Source organism: Patiria miniata, unplaced genomic scaffold (genome assembly GCF_015706575.1).
Source record: "Patiria miniata isolate m_02_andy unplaced genomic scaffold, ASM1570657v1 HiC_scaffold_5, whole genome shotgun sequence".
In the NCBI taxonomy this organism is placed as follows: domain Eukaryota; kingdom Metazoa; phylum Echinodermata; class Asteroidea; order Valvatida; family Asterinidae; genus Patiria; species Patiria miniata.
The window spans coordinates 2,995,967-3,008,029 of NW_024037072.1; the positions used below are offsets into that span (position 1 = coordinate 2,995,967).

A 12,063-nucleotide genomic window follows, 5' to 3' on the forward strand; every position below is an offset into this window, starting at 1 on the left:
TTTTTTTTTTTCCAACGCTGGTCGGCCGACCAACGTTGGAAATTGATACAAAAATTCCACTTTTCTTGAAAATGACAGCACCAGGTGCCATGATTTCGCAGGATGCTTGAGAATATTAACATTCACTTACAATCAAGTAAGGAATTTCATAATAATTTGGTACTTTTGTTTTTTGATGTTTACAAATGTTGTATATTACCATTAAAGTTGTGGTTAACACTAAAAAAATACTAATATTTAGGCATGGGCTCTGTGCGCCAGCAAAAGAGGGCACGTTTTTACCACTTTTTGAGACCTCAGTGGACGGGACACACAGCGTGTGCATACTGTACACTGTACTAATTCGCATGTGAAGTACATGTATGCACGACTTCCTGAATGTGCCAAAGCTATTAGCAAAGCATCTTCGCGTGAGGCGTTGGCAGCGCACGAATACGTTTCAATTTAGCTTGCGATGATCTCCCAGACCAATCCCTGCCTCCAGTCCAACTAGGTCTGATGCCTAACAGAAAAAACTACATTATTTACAAGTTCTCAAAAGCAATGACTTGTAACTGGCCTTTAGCACCTGTATTAACCCTAACTTTTCCGAATCCTCCATAATCCTCTTTGCCAAATAGAGATTTTGGAAGAAGTACTTGGCAAAAGTGTGTTGCTGATTTCAGAGGATGCACTGTGTCAAGGTCTTGGGCCGGACCTTGTGTTGTTTATGCTCAGCCGTTGATAAAATTAGGCCTATATTAATACTTGAAATCCTTCGCACTACTCCAGGATGTCACTGGCTCTGCCTCAACATATTGACAGTGATCGCCAGAGGATTTTGCAAGATTGAGGTAGTGGTCACCACTCCCAGACCACATTGAAGAAATAAGGCCAAAAAAAAAAAGTCTCCGGTTTCTGGTATGCGCGCGCGTCGCCATAGCCATGCGCGTCGGCAAAATGAAAAAAAATTTTTTTCAATAAAAGATGATGTCTCAAAACTGCCAAACTCACTGGTTTGACTGGAATCCTGCTACAGCACAATTTTAACGTGTTTTTAGATGGGGGTATGATCGAGAATAAGCTTTATGTGGACTCTCTGGACTCCCGTACATTTTCCACTAAGTTTAGTCGGGCACCATTTGCAGTCATCAGCCGACATTTGAAGCAAAAAAGTCAGGTAAAAAAAAAAAAAAAAAAGCCGCGTCGCCGCACCACTTTTTGGGCAAGCTCCATACCAGAAACCGGAGACTTTTTTTTTTGGCCTAATGGAGGATTTTGCAGGATTGAGGTAACATCCTAGCAAAAATGCCTAGGGAGTTAGGGTTAAATTGTATTCCATTGTATAAACTCCTCCATGAATCCATGAAACCACAGAGTGCTAGGGTGGTTTGGGGTGGTACATGGAGCATGGCAGGGCTGTTTGGGGTGGTATGGGCTCCGTGCGCCAACGAAAGAGGGCGCCCTTTTACCTAGCAATGACGTCCCATGGGCGGGACATTTAGCTGGCTGACGTGCATCGTTCCTTGTGTGTGACGCACGTACACCAGGGGATTTGTACTATGTACACGCATTGGTACGGCCATGCATTGCCGCAAAATTGCAGTCAGGCAAGATGGCGTCGTTCGGTCACCCCCAACTGTACTTTCTTTGCCAGTGAGGGGGTACTTGTGAACGGAGCGGATGAGGGCTAAATGGTTAGACAAGCACTGAACGCACCGAACTAATGTAAATTACATCAAAGCCTGATAAAAAAAATCTGGACACCTGTATTCATGACAGCTCCACACAAGTTAGCCATCTCATATAAGCACCTGACTAAGCTATTCTTCATTGGTTGACGCAATTCCTCCACCTGCAGTTAAATACATGGGGAACTAAGGTCTTACACCCTCTCCCCCCTCTCCCCTCCACTAGGTAATACAATGAGCGTGGCATTGGATGCGCAACTGATTGAAGCACCCCCAGGCGTGTGGCATTAGCCTCTAATCATCAGATAACAGTCCTCATTGTCACCTGCAAGTGCACTGGAAAAACCTCCCGCAAGGCAAATGAATAACGCATGGTTGTGTTGATGACATCTGTGATAGAGAATTATTGTTACAGCACATGTACATGTACATATGTGCATCAGTCATGCACAGTTTGCAATCTGTTGACGTAGGAATTCTGTTATCGTATTTCGTGCAAAAGCATCATCAGCCCTAAGGGCTTAAGAAAAAGCCTGGTATATCATATAATCAGAGTAATCCTTCATCCCACTTCTAAAATATATTTGATCAATTTTTTCCCCACTATATTCAACTCTACTTGTATATCCGTATTATTCATGAAATTTCACGACGGCCATCAAATACCAAGTTTCCAAATTGCCCTTGACAGAAAAACAGGATATGTTATCCTTGAACAGACGGGAAAATATTGTATTTTGCATTCACAAGCGTGCTTGAACACTTCTTTACACCATAAAAAATTACCCTTTGACTTACCATTTGCAAAATGGTATTGGCACAGTGGAATAACCAGGGTCCAACTTGCAGGGGGAATTTGGGAGGGCCCATTTTTTGGCGGGGACCAATCAATGGGTTTTAAAGATACGTAGGATCGTTTCTTTTCTTGTGTCCATTTTGTTTTATTTGAAGCAACAAAATTGCAAAAAATCTTAAGGTAGATTTATATTTGCCTTTCCCCAAATTTTGAGTGGGTGACAGCAGCTTAGTTTCTTTAATACTATATAACCAATCTGACAGCCTATATGGGTGGGTGGGGGGGGGGGGGGCAGGAAGTAGAAAACTCAGTTCATCAGGTCTGTTTCAATGATTTTGAACAACTCTTGTAAATAACTGTTGTCAAGACTTATTACTCACTGAGAACTGGTCCATACTCAACGCAAACACAAATTGTTGACATCGCAGCAAGTCTTGGGGTGAATCCGAAAAACTTACACACATTTCTGTGAATTTTACAGCGGAAAGTTTTCTGACATCCTAATCTGCTTCACATTTGCATTCGCGTGAAGTACATGTATGAACTGGCCGAAAGATTTGGATCTAGGAAAAGCTGAAACAATGCAGTGTCCAGTGAAATATAGCCAAGGAAATAGAGTAAGGACCTACCATATTTTTGGTCCTGTGTTTCAGACAGCATCAGGTAGTTGTCGATGCTGATACCTCTCACTGTTGACGGTTGCTGCAGGAAGCGGTTGGGGATCCGCTCCAGCGGGTTGGGTTCCTTCCCACCGCCGAAGCCTAGATTCAGCAGCAACTCCTCTGGGTCATTCCGGGCAAACAAGAGGTCTGATACACTGTGGAAAATAACAAAAGAGAAAGGTTTTTTGGGGTTAATTTGTTTTTGTTATTATCAACATTCTAGTAACAGACCATGAATATACATGTACCTACTTTAAAGGGAAGTACAACATTTGCAAACATCAAAAAACGAAATGATCAAATTATCACGAAATATCCTACTGGATTGTTAGGGAATGATTGTCCAAAGCATCCTGTAAAATCATGGCTCCTGGTGTGCTGAAATTTTCAAGGACACTTGTATTTTTCCGACATACTAATCCTCAAAATCCATTTATTTCTGAAAACTGTGCACAGCAAAAGCAAATGTGGTACATTCCCTTTAAGAGCATTTAAGCACCCTGCTGTTTTCTCTTCAAACTGCCCCAAGCATTTCTGTGTTCTGACGCGCTGTAACTGTTTAACAGACAAGACGGTAAGGACTCTAACAAAAGCTAAATAATTTTTTCGTCATGAAAAAAAAAATGAAGTGGAAGAAGCTGTAAGACAGTCTCCTGAAATTGTAAGGACTGTTTGCGAACTGATTGACTTTGTGTAAATTATGCAACTGTTACCTTTGGGTTAAGACCCATTTTTCAGGGCAGGAAAAACTGATTATCAACGTTCCAATTCTTCATTTTGCAGATCATGTACGTGTACAAGGTTTATGAATGGTATACAAACTCATCGTATCAATATTAGAAAATCTTTAACAAAAAAACCCAACATGTTTCTTTACTACACATGTGCATTAATGTCGTCAAGGAGACAAATTAATTTGCTATCCACGCACCACAATCTCTTCAATATGACAAGGATAGTAGCCGGATTCCCTAAATGCGCCCTACTCATTCCATCAAGAAGGCATTAGCTTGGAGTCTGGGGACACAATCATCCTTCACTTGCTCTCCACTCCATCTTCTGGCTGCCTCTATTCAGAACTAATTCTTAATGGACCACTGGCTCGACAAATATGATTTGCCCGGCCAATTAAGCCTCGACAATAGAGACGCCCAGGTAGAAACAAATTAGGGAGCAATCCTTTGAGACGGTGAAGATAAAGGCGTGTTTGCTTTTCTGAATACGAATGCAGGCACGAACGTGATTTGCTTTGGAAATGCAACCTGTTTTGACTGTTGTTACATGTCAGTTGGAATGGCTGGGCTATGGTTGCCAAGTTACTGTGCAAATTACACTTTTGGTGAACTTGCCTCCTGAGTATCTTTAATGGAGGGGAACATTTGAAGCACTGATAACCAAAAACAATTCATCCACTATGTGAATGTATACACATTCAAAACTTCCCAAACATTACTTGTACCTCTTCCAAATACTTAAATTAACTGTGTAGACTGAACAAGTGAATATTACGTCAAACAAGACAAACAAAGGTGAATGTTGACCAGGAACATTAAATGCTGAGGAAGTTTTTCAGAACAAATGGGCTTGAGTAGCTACAGTCAGAACTTGAATTTCTAAGTTTGCTAGAACTACAGTAAATACTTCGTGCAAAGCGTATGCAAAGGGAATTCGATGTCGTGAAACATTCACTGTGAAATTTTATGGAGATGAAAGGCGTTAAACTGTAACAGATTCGCATTCGTGCCGAGTATGAAATGGCCTTTAAGCACAATGAGTACAGACAAATATACGGATACAGTATACAACCGCACACATTTATGCGTGCATGCACGTACATCATCTTTGTTGGGAGGTCAATGCTGAGTTACAGACGTCCCTTCCTGACATGTGTTTTGCAAACATGATGGACAGGGCACAGAAGTTGAAGGTGCCAAACTATATGATTCATATGTCCGTAACTGCCTGTACGGGCACATGGGTTCATTTCAATGCTTGTCAAATGATGCCGTGTACATGTAAACAGCAGCATACCAAATAAATGCAACTACACAGATTTTGCAATATGAAGAAATGGCCGGCTGGTCTGTTTAGCTTGTGGTCAGTGGAAGAATGAACTCTGTCTCCAAGTACCCCCTCAATAGTGAAAAAGACAAAGAGCCCCCGATGCTGAAGGACTCTCGAGTCCCACTGCCACCAAGATGCATTCATTTCAAGAACAGATGCTTGGTTCGTGTACATCCCAACTGCGCATTTGGATACGTTCCACTATCCAAGAACAACGTAAAGGTTACTATTGCACACGATTTTTTCTAAATTGCACAGGATTTTCCATTGCACAAAAAGATCGCAAATGTTGGCAAGGTTTGCAAGAATGGAACACACTTGTCGAGCCTGCTGTGTGCCATATGAGCGCGTGAACAAGTGCACGCATGCAACATGTCCTTCACTGGTTCTCCTGTATCAAGTAAACTGGAAGCACCACCTTCGCATCTGAACATCTGACATATCATTCCGTATCTCATAAGACAAAATGTGGTAGACAACCTGGCTCCAAAGAAGTTTGTCATCACTTGGGAATACTGAACAGAACGCAATATCTTAAGTATCCGGCAGGGACGATTCATGCAAAAGATGTCAGCAGGCCCATGTATCTTGCATTTTGATTCGCGAGGTATCAGATCATCCTGCCCTTCAGTTGTTGTTCAGATGGAAATGCGATCCATCGAGAGAATACCGGCCGTCCATTCCACACAGGGCTTCTTCATTCAACATTAAAAACTGGCCGTCCCGGATGTCCCTTGAATTGAAAACAAAGGATGTGCAATCTTCACGCAATGTGAGTTTCTGCTCGTGTATCCATTACAATAGTCCACAGGGTGTTACAAAATGTCCAGACGTCACCCTGGTTAAAACCTTGATTTCACATCCCTTCTGTATGCATACACTGTAACATGCAAACATTTAGTTTTCCGGGTATCATGAAAAGTCTTTTCCTTCTACCAAAGCCAATATGTTTAACCAGGCAGGTCTGCATTAAGGGCATCAAAAGTTTACAATATCTTATGTAAACTCATACATTCATGCATCTAGGCCAGCATGTATTACAAAATCCCCTAGGAAACTTCCTGGTTCAGAAAAAAACCAAATCTACAACAACACGTTCACATTAAACCAGGCAACCATGATGTACACAATGTAATAAAGGAAACAAGTTTGCAGATGGTTAGCACTGCAGTCATCTTTGAGGTGTGTGCTTTTGTCCAGAAGCAGGGGCCAATTTCACGGCGCTGCTAAGCACAAAAAAATTGCTCAGCACAAAAAAATGTCAGGCTTATAGAAGCAAGTTACCAGCCAAAACTCCATGTGATGTATATTGCTCGTGATTAGTATTCAGCTGTTGTTTGCTATAGCATTAAAATCACATGGAGTTTTGGCTGGTAAACTGCTCTTATAAGCCAGACATTTTTGTGCTAAGCAAATATTTTTTGCTTAGCAGCGCCGTGAAATTGGGCCCGGTGTCATATGAAAATCAGACTCGTATGAAAATCAGACTCTTTTTCCCTTTTATTGGTTAAACCCTCTCACGTGACTGGTCCCGCTCCTAATTACCGGTATCTATGCATGAGCATGCGCAATACCACCAATGAGTCCGTATTTCATAAAACCTAAATTCATGCTACACCGGCCTGACCTCTTGTGCCTTTAATGTTAATGAATTCATGCAACAAAGCACACCTTTAAGATGACTGCCCAATGCAGTCAATCTATTCTCTTGGATGGATTGTGCATCAAGCAGTTGTAAAAAAAAATTATGAATATCAGTGACGGGCAAAACCCATTGTAAATTTGTTTTATTTAAAGTGGTTCCTCCCAATTTAACTAACAATCCCACACATTGATATCTCCACATATTTTGATGTTTCCAGTGATGTAAGTAGTTTGCAGTTCAAGCAGTTTATTTGTCCTCTAAACATATTAGTACTGTATTTTGCGAAAGTGCACACATTCAACAACAACAAAAGTCTCATGTACATGTAAAGCATTCCAATGTGCAACATTGTGCAGGAATAACATTGATCTTGTTCATTATATAGACTGTTTCATTATCCTCCTGATACCACACATTTTTTCCCTGCACTTTGTGGGTAGAGCGCAAGCAACATCGTTCTTCTTTCCCTGTACGGCCTTGGTGTGAACTTGTGTTATCTACATGTAGTCCAAGGTCCAAATAATAAACAGCTAGGAACCTAGGGCAGTCAGACAGTGTGTAAGACCCCGTTCCCACTTGATCCACCAATTGGGGGATCTGATCCACCTTTTGCCAAATTGCCGGATCAGATCCCCCAATTGGTGGATCAGATGCGGCAATTGTGTGTAGTGGGAACGCTAACCGTTATAAGGTGGATCAGGATCAGATCCACCTTTTCTGATCCACCTCTGGACCAGGATACAGATCCCCCAATTGGTGGATCAGATCCGGCAATTGCCGGATCACGATCAGATGGGAACGCAAAAGGTGGATCTGATCCGGCAATTTGACCTGTTAACATCCGCCCGGTACACGAGTGGCGCGAAAATGTTGCGGTCTCATGAACGAAGAAACACGTTTTCAGGCGTGTGGCTCATGTGAACATTTCCAGCGTATACAACATGCACAATAAACAACCGCTGAACTACGGGCTAGCACTGCGCATGCAAAAGCGCACGTGGTATCCTAAAACTACACTATAGGCCTTATTTTTGTTGCGTGTTCGTCCATTACTAAACCTTTTTCATTCCTGACATTTTACTTATTTTTCCATCCATAAATGACTCTGAGTCCGCACTCACCAAAAGACTTCACTTTGGCACAGAATCATGGAAAAGCTTACGAGTATGCGATGAGAATAGTGTCGATAACGCGGTACGTACGGAGGTGACAAATCTGAAGTATTGATTATAGAAAATTGGAAAATGATGTCGTAGTACATCATGTGACCGTTTCTAACCAATGAGAAGCTTCAGAACCAGGGAATCCCTTATCGATGCATTGGTTTCTGCCGTGATGTCACACAATGAGCGGCTCTGTTGGCTTTCACCTGTTAATTTATGCACGCACGGATCCTCTATGGATCCGTGATTTATGTTGGTGAATTCGCGTAATTTTTGTCTGTGAATTCTGATAGTGCTGTTTGAAAACTGACCCATCCTGGCCTAGCGTGCAACCATGCAACAATGGCACTCCCACAGAGCGCGCGTAATTCCGAACTCAGTGATCTTTCGGACCCAACATTTCCGTACGAAAAGGTGGATCAAGCATAAGTGGGAACGCGACTTGCGGTTTCGTTGCGGTAAGATAACGATCACACCAAAATGCCGGATCTTGATCCACCTTTTTTCCAATTCAAGTGGGAACGCGGTGCAAGTACCTGGACAGATGTGGAGAGACCTGGGACTAATTCCCACTAATTCCACTGAGCTGTTCAGCACAGTAATGTGCTAAGAATATTTGCTTGGCAAACAGATTACAGGCAAAAATGTCATGCAGTGCATCTAAACACCGCAAAAAAAAGAAAGTCCCCACTCGTTAGAGGGATCATAATTTTAAACCTGATCATCTTATGATAACGTCACCTTTGGGAAATGTTGTTAGCTACATTTTGATACCCCGTTTGCTACCAAAGAAAAATGATGCAGATTTAAAAAGTTGCACATTTAAAGAGCACGCGAGTGGAAATTGCTGCGTGACAATGTCACACTACCCAAAACGAACGTCAGGGAATACCGATCGCACAGTGCTTGCATGCATGGGAGCACGGGACGTCATCATAAGATGATCAGATTCAAAATTATGACCTCTCCAATGAGCGTGGACTTTCTTTTTTTGCGAGGTTTTTAACAGTGTTGCTAGAAATCGGCTCTTAATCATAATCAAGGAAAGTAAACCAAGGTATATATGGAGCGCAAGCTACATGTACATGGAGCACTGTGGTCCAATGGTTACAGTGTTCGACTCATGTGCCGTATGTGGGTTCGGACCCTGGAGAACATGGGGCTTGCGTTCTTGGGCAAGACATTTTACTACAATTGTCTCTCAATCTCCACCCAGGAGTATAAATGGGTACGTTGTACCTGTGAAGGTAGAGACTAGAGACCAGAATGAGAAGCATGTATGTAAAATATGTACAAATGTAAATTTCATGCCTTTTGAGAAATGAAACTGTCATTAATGAGCATATAGAGACACGAACATACCGGTACAGGCGTTCCAGTTGTTTACTTTTGCGAGGAAATGAATCATGATAAAACATGTAAAACAGTTTTGTTTCTAATCAGCCCTATCATTTACGGTACACATTCCTTTGCAGGCATCTGTTCACATGATGTCAATGCTGCACACTCTCCTTGTCCTGTGGTTCAGCAATGTTTCATTATATACAAGAACAAGGAGTGACAAAAACATATTCAAACCACAACATTAAAACAGGTCATGTGGATTTCTGGCTTACTTTTTTTTGGGGGGGGGGGGGTGTCACACAGGTGCATGCTGTACATACATGTATACATGCATAAGTACACTGTTTTAGGACCCAATCACGGAAGATAAATTTACACGTTTACCTATATGGAGTTCTCTATTTATGTACAGTAGCTATTGATAAACAAAACCACACTCAGACTGGATTTTAGGCCTCACTTTTGCTTGCTTTATCAGAAATTTTCAACCAAAAAACTGGACCAATGACATGTGAGATGTAAATTTAACTCAACACAGACATTGACAAGCTGGGAAACCGCCAACATACATGTAGGGCTGGATAGCTCAGTTGGTAGAGCACCGATATAGTATTCTCGAGGTCGCAGGTTCAAACCCTGAACCAGTCGATTTCTTCGTTCAATGGCACTATCTTCATTACATTTTGATAACCTCCTGAATTTTTTTTTCACAGAACCTCCGTGACTCTTCCAAATTAATCACATGTAGTCATTGTACAAGTGCAATGTTAAACCCTAACCCCCTAGGCCTTTTTGCTAGGAACCATCCTCAATCCTCCAAAATCCTCCAAAATTTTACAAACAGCGCCTTAATTCTTCAAAATTTTCAGACAGTCCTGCCTCAAAATGCATTCATCCTCAATCCTCAAAAAATCCTCCTCATCCAAAAATGTTGCACTTATGTTCAAATGAAGGGTACCCAGCCCCTCAATCCTTCAAAATCGTCAGACAGTCCTGCCTCAAAATACCTTTCAGCCTCAATCCTCCAAAATCGTTATCTAAAAAATACCATTCAGCCTCAATCCCCCTAAATCCTCCAAAACCACAAGGAGGATTTTGGAGGATTGAGGAGGGTTAGGGATAATGTACGTCTGCAATGTTCCGTGGTATGTACCGGTACGTCTGCAATGTATTGATAAGGCCCCACATATAATAATAACAGTGGCTGTGCTGTACCATCCTCCATCCTAAACATTACGGTAGTTTCTACAAACCTCCAAGAATTGAAGGATGACGTCAGAAGGATTATGGCAAATTAATGAGAATTAAATTTGTGTTTGTGACGGAACTGATGACTTATCAGTCGTTCGATCATCTTGCAGATATTTCTTCTTTGGGACAAATCAAGAAAAACCTTCACACTAAGATTGACTCGACCCCTATTCAACCGCCATCAATATTGACAGAGTAAATACCACGCAGGGGGAAGGCATTTATTCCGTCGCCGTGACATTTAACAGCCTATTCAATCATTTCTTCTGCTGCTATTGTGGGAGATGATGTGAGAAGTGGACGCAGGGTGTCCTTATCCCCCACTCAAGTGGGCATTGATGGCCTGTAAGAATGGACAAAAGTAACGCTCTCCTTCATCCTTGAGAGACATCTAACGAGGATGACACTCAGCAACAATAAAATGACAGACTTTCATGTCTTCCCAAGGTCTCCTGTCTGGAACGAAAATGTCTCCATGGAGAATGTTGCCTTAAACCGATAATAAGGAAAAAAAACTGGGATACTTGCTAAGAATCAGTGGTTCACAAAACCAAAGACACGGTTACTTGAAATGGTTGTGGTTCAATGTTTAATGTTAACTTGGCCACCAAATAGTACAGAGAAATATGTATTTTGTAAATGGCACAAACTAATTCAGCGATAGCCGTTTTCTGAAATGGAAGCAGGATCGCGTGAGTCATCTTTAAAAATGCGTGCAGCTTGGGCCCGAATGTGGTTCCATCTCCCAAATGGCTTCTAATTTTTGTTCACCGCATTAGTCTATAAAACTAAAAACAAACTCCACCCTGTACAGTTTTGTGAATATTGAAGGATTTTTTTCTAACTCGTCCAAAATCCACTTTAGTTTAGATTTTTGCAGGTAGATTGTAAGCACTTGTACTTTGTAGGCAGGTCTGCAGTCCTGTTTCTATTATAAGTTGGTAAGAGATGCTGGTATATATTATCAATTCAGTTTTGAAATGTTTTTAGCATACCCAAAGAATATCTAGTGATGTTTAGGTGTACATAAATCTTTCTGACTTTAAATAATATGTATACATGGTTGCATGTACATTTACTTAAAGGTATAGTCCATCATTTGTAATTTGTGCATTTTGTTCGTTTGAAGCAACAAAAGTGCTCAATATCTGAAGAAGGATGCCGAACAACCAATCTGATGAAGTTTCAGCTTAGCTTCAGCTGCATTTTTTTAGAAAAACAACATTCTAGGATCTCGATTTCAAATCAAATGTTGCTGAATCATGTTTTGAATTGGGCATGAATCCAGCGTCCGAGACACGTTCTCACTAGCCGATTGCAGCTACGCGGTGCTGGGCACCGATCCGACCGAATTATAGCAACCACGCGCGTGTGTGTCGTGCCAATGCTTGCGCGCTTCACCGAATAACAAAACGAACTACTAATTTGAATTTTCTACGGTGCTTCTTGTTGGAAAGGCCTTCTTTCG

At 41.6% G+C, this 12,063-nt stretch overlaps 1 protein-coding gene across 2 annotated transcripts in view; it reads right to left on the reverse strand.

The window, feature by feature from the left end:
- The window catches only part of LOC119740419, an 85,496-nt gene that overhangs the window by 41,748 nt on the left and 31,685 nt on the right, over window positions 1-12,063 (reverse strand). For both annotated transcript variants that reach the window (XM_038215720.1, XM_038215719.1), the window contains exon 7: window positions 3,096-3,283. In XM_038215720.1, coding sequence (XP_038071648.1) covers window positions 3,096-3,283 — 188 coding nt within the window. The remainder of the gene's footprint in view (window positions 1-3,095; window positions 3,284-12,063) is intronic.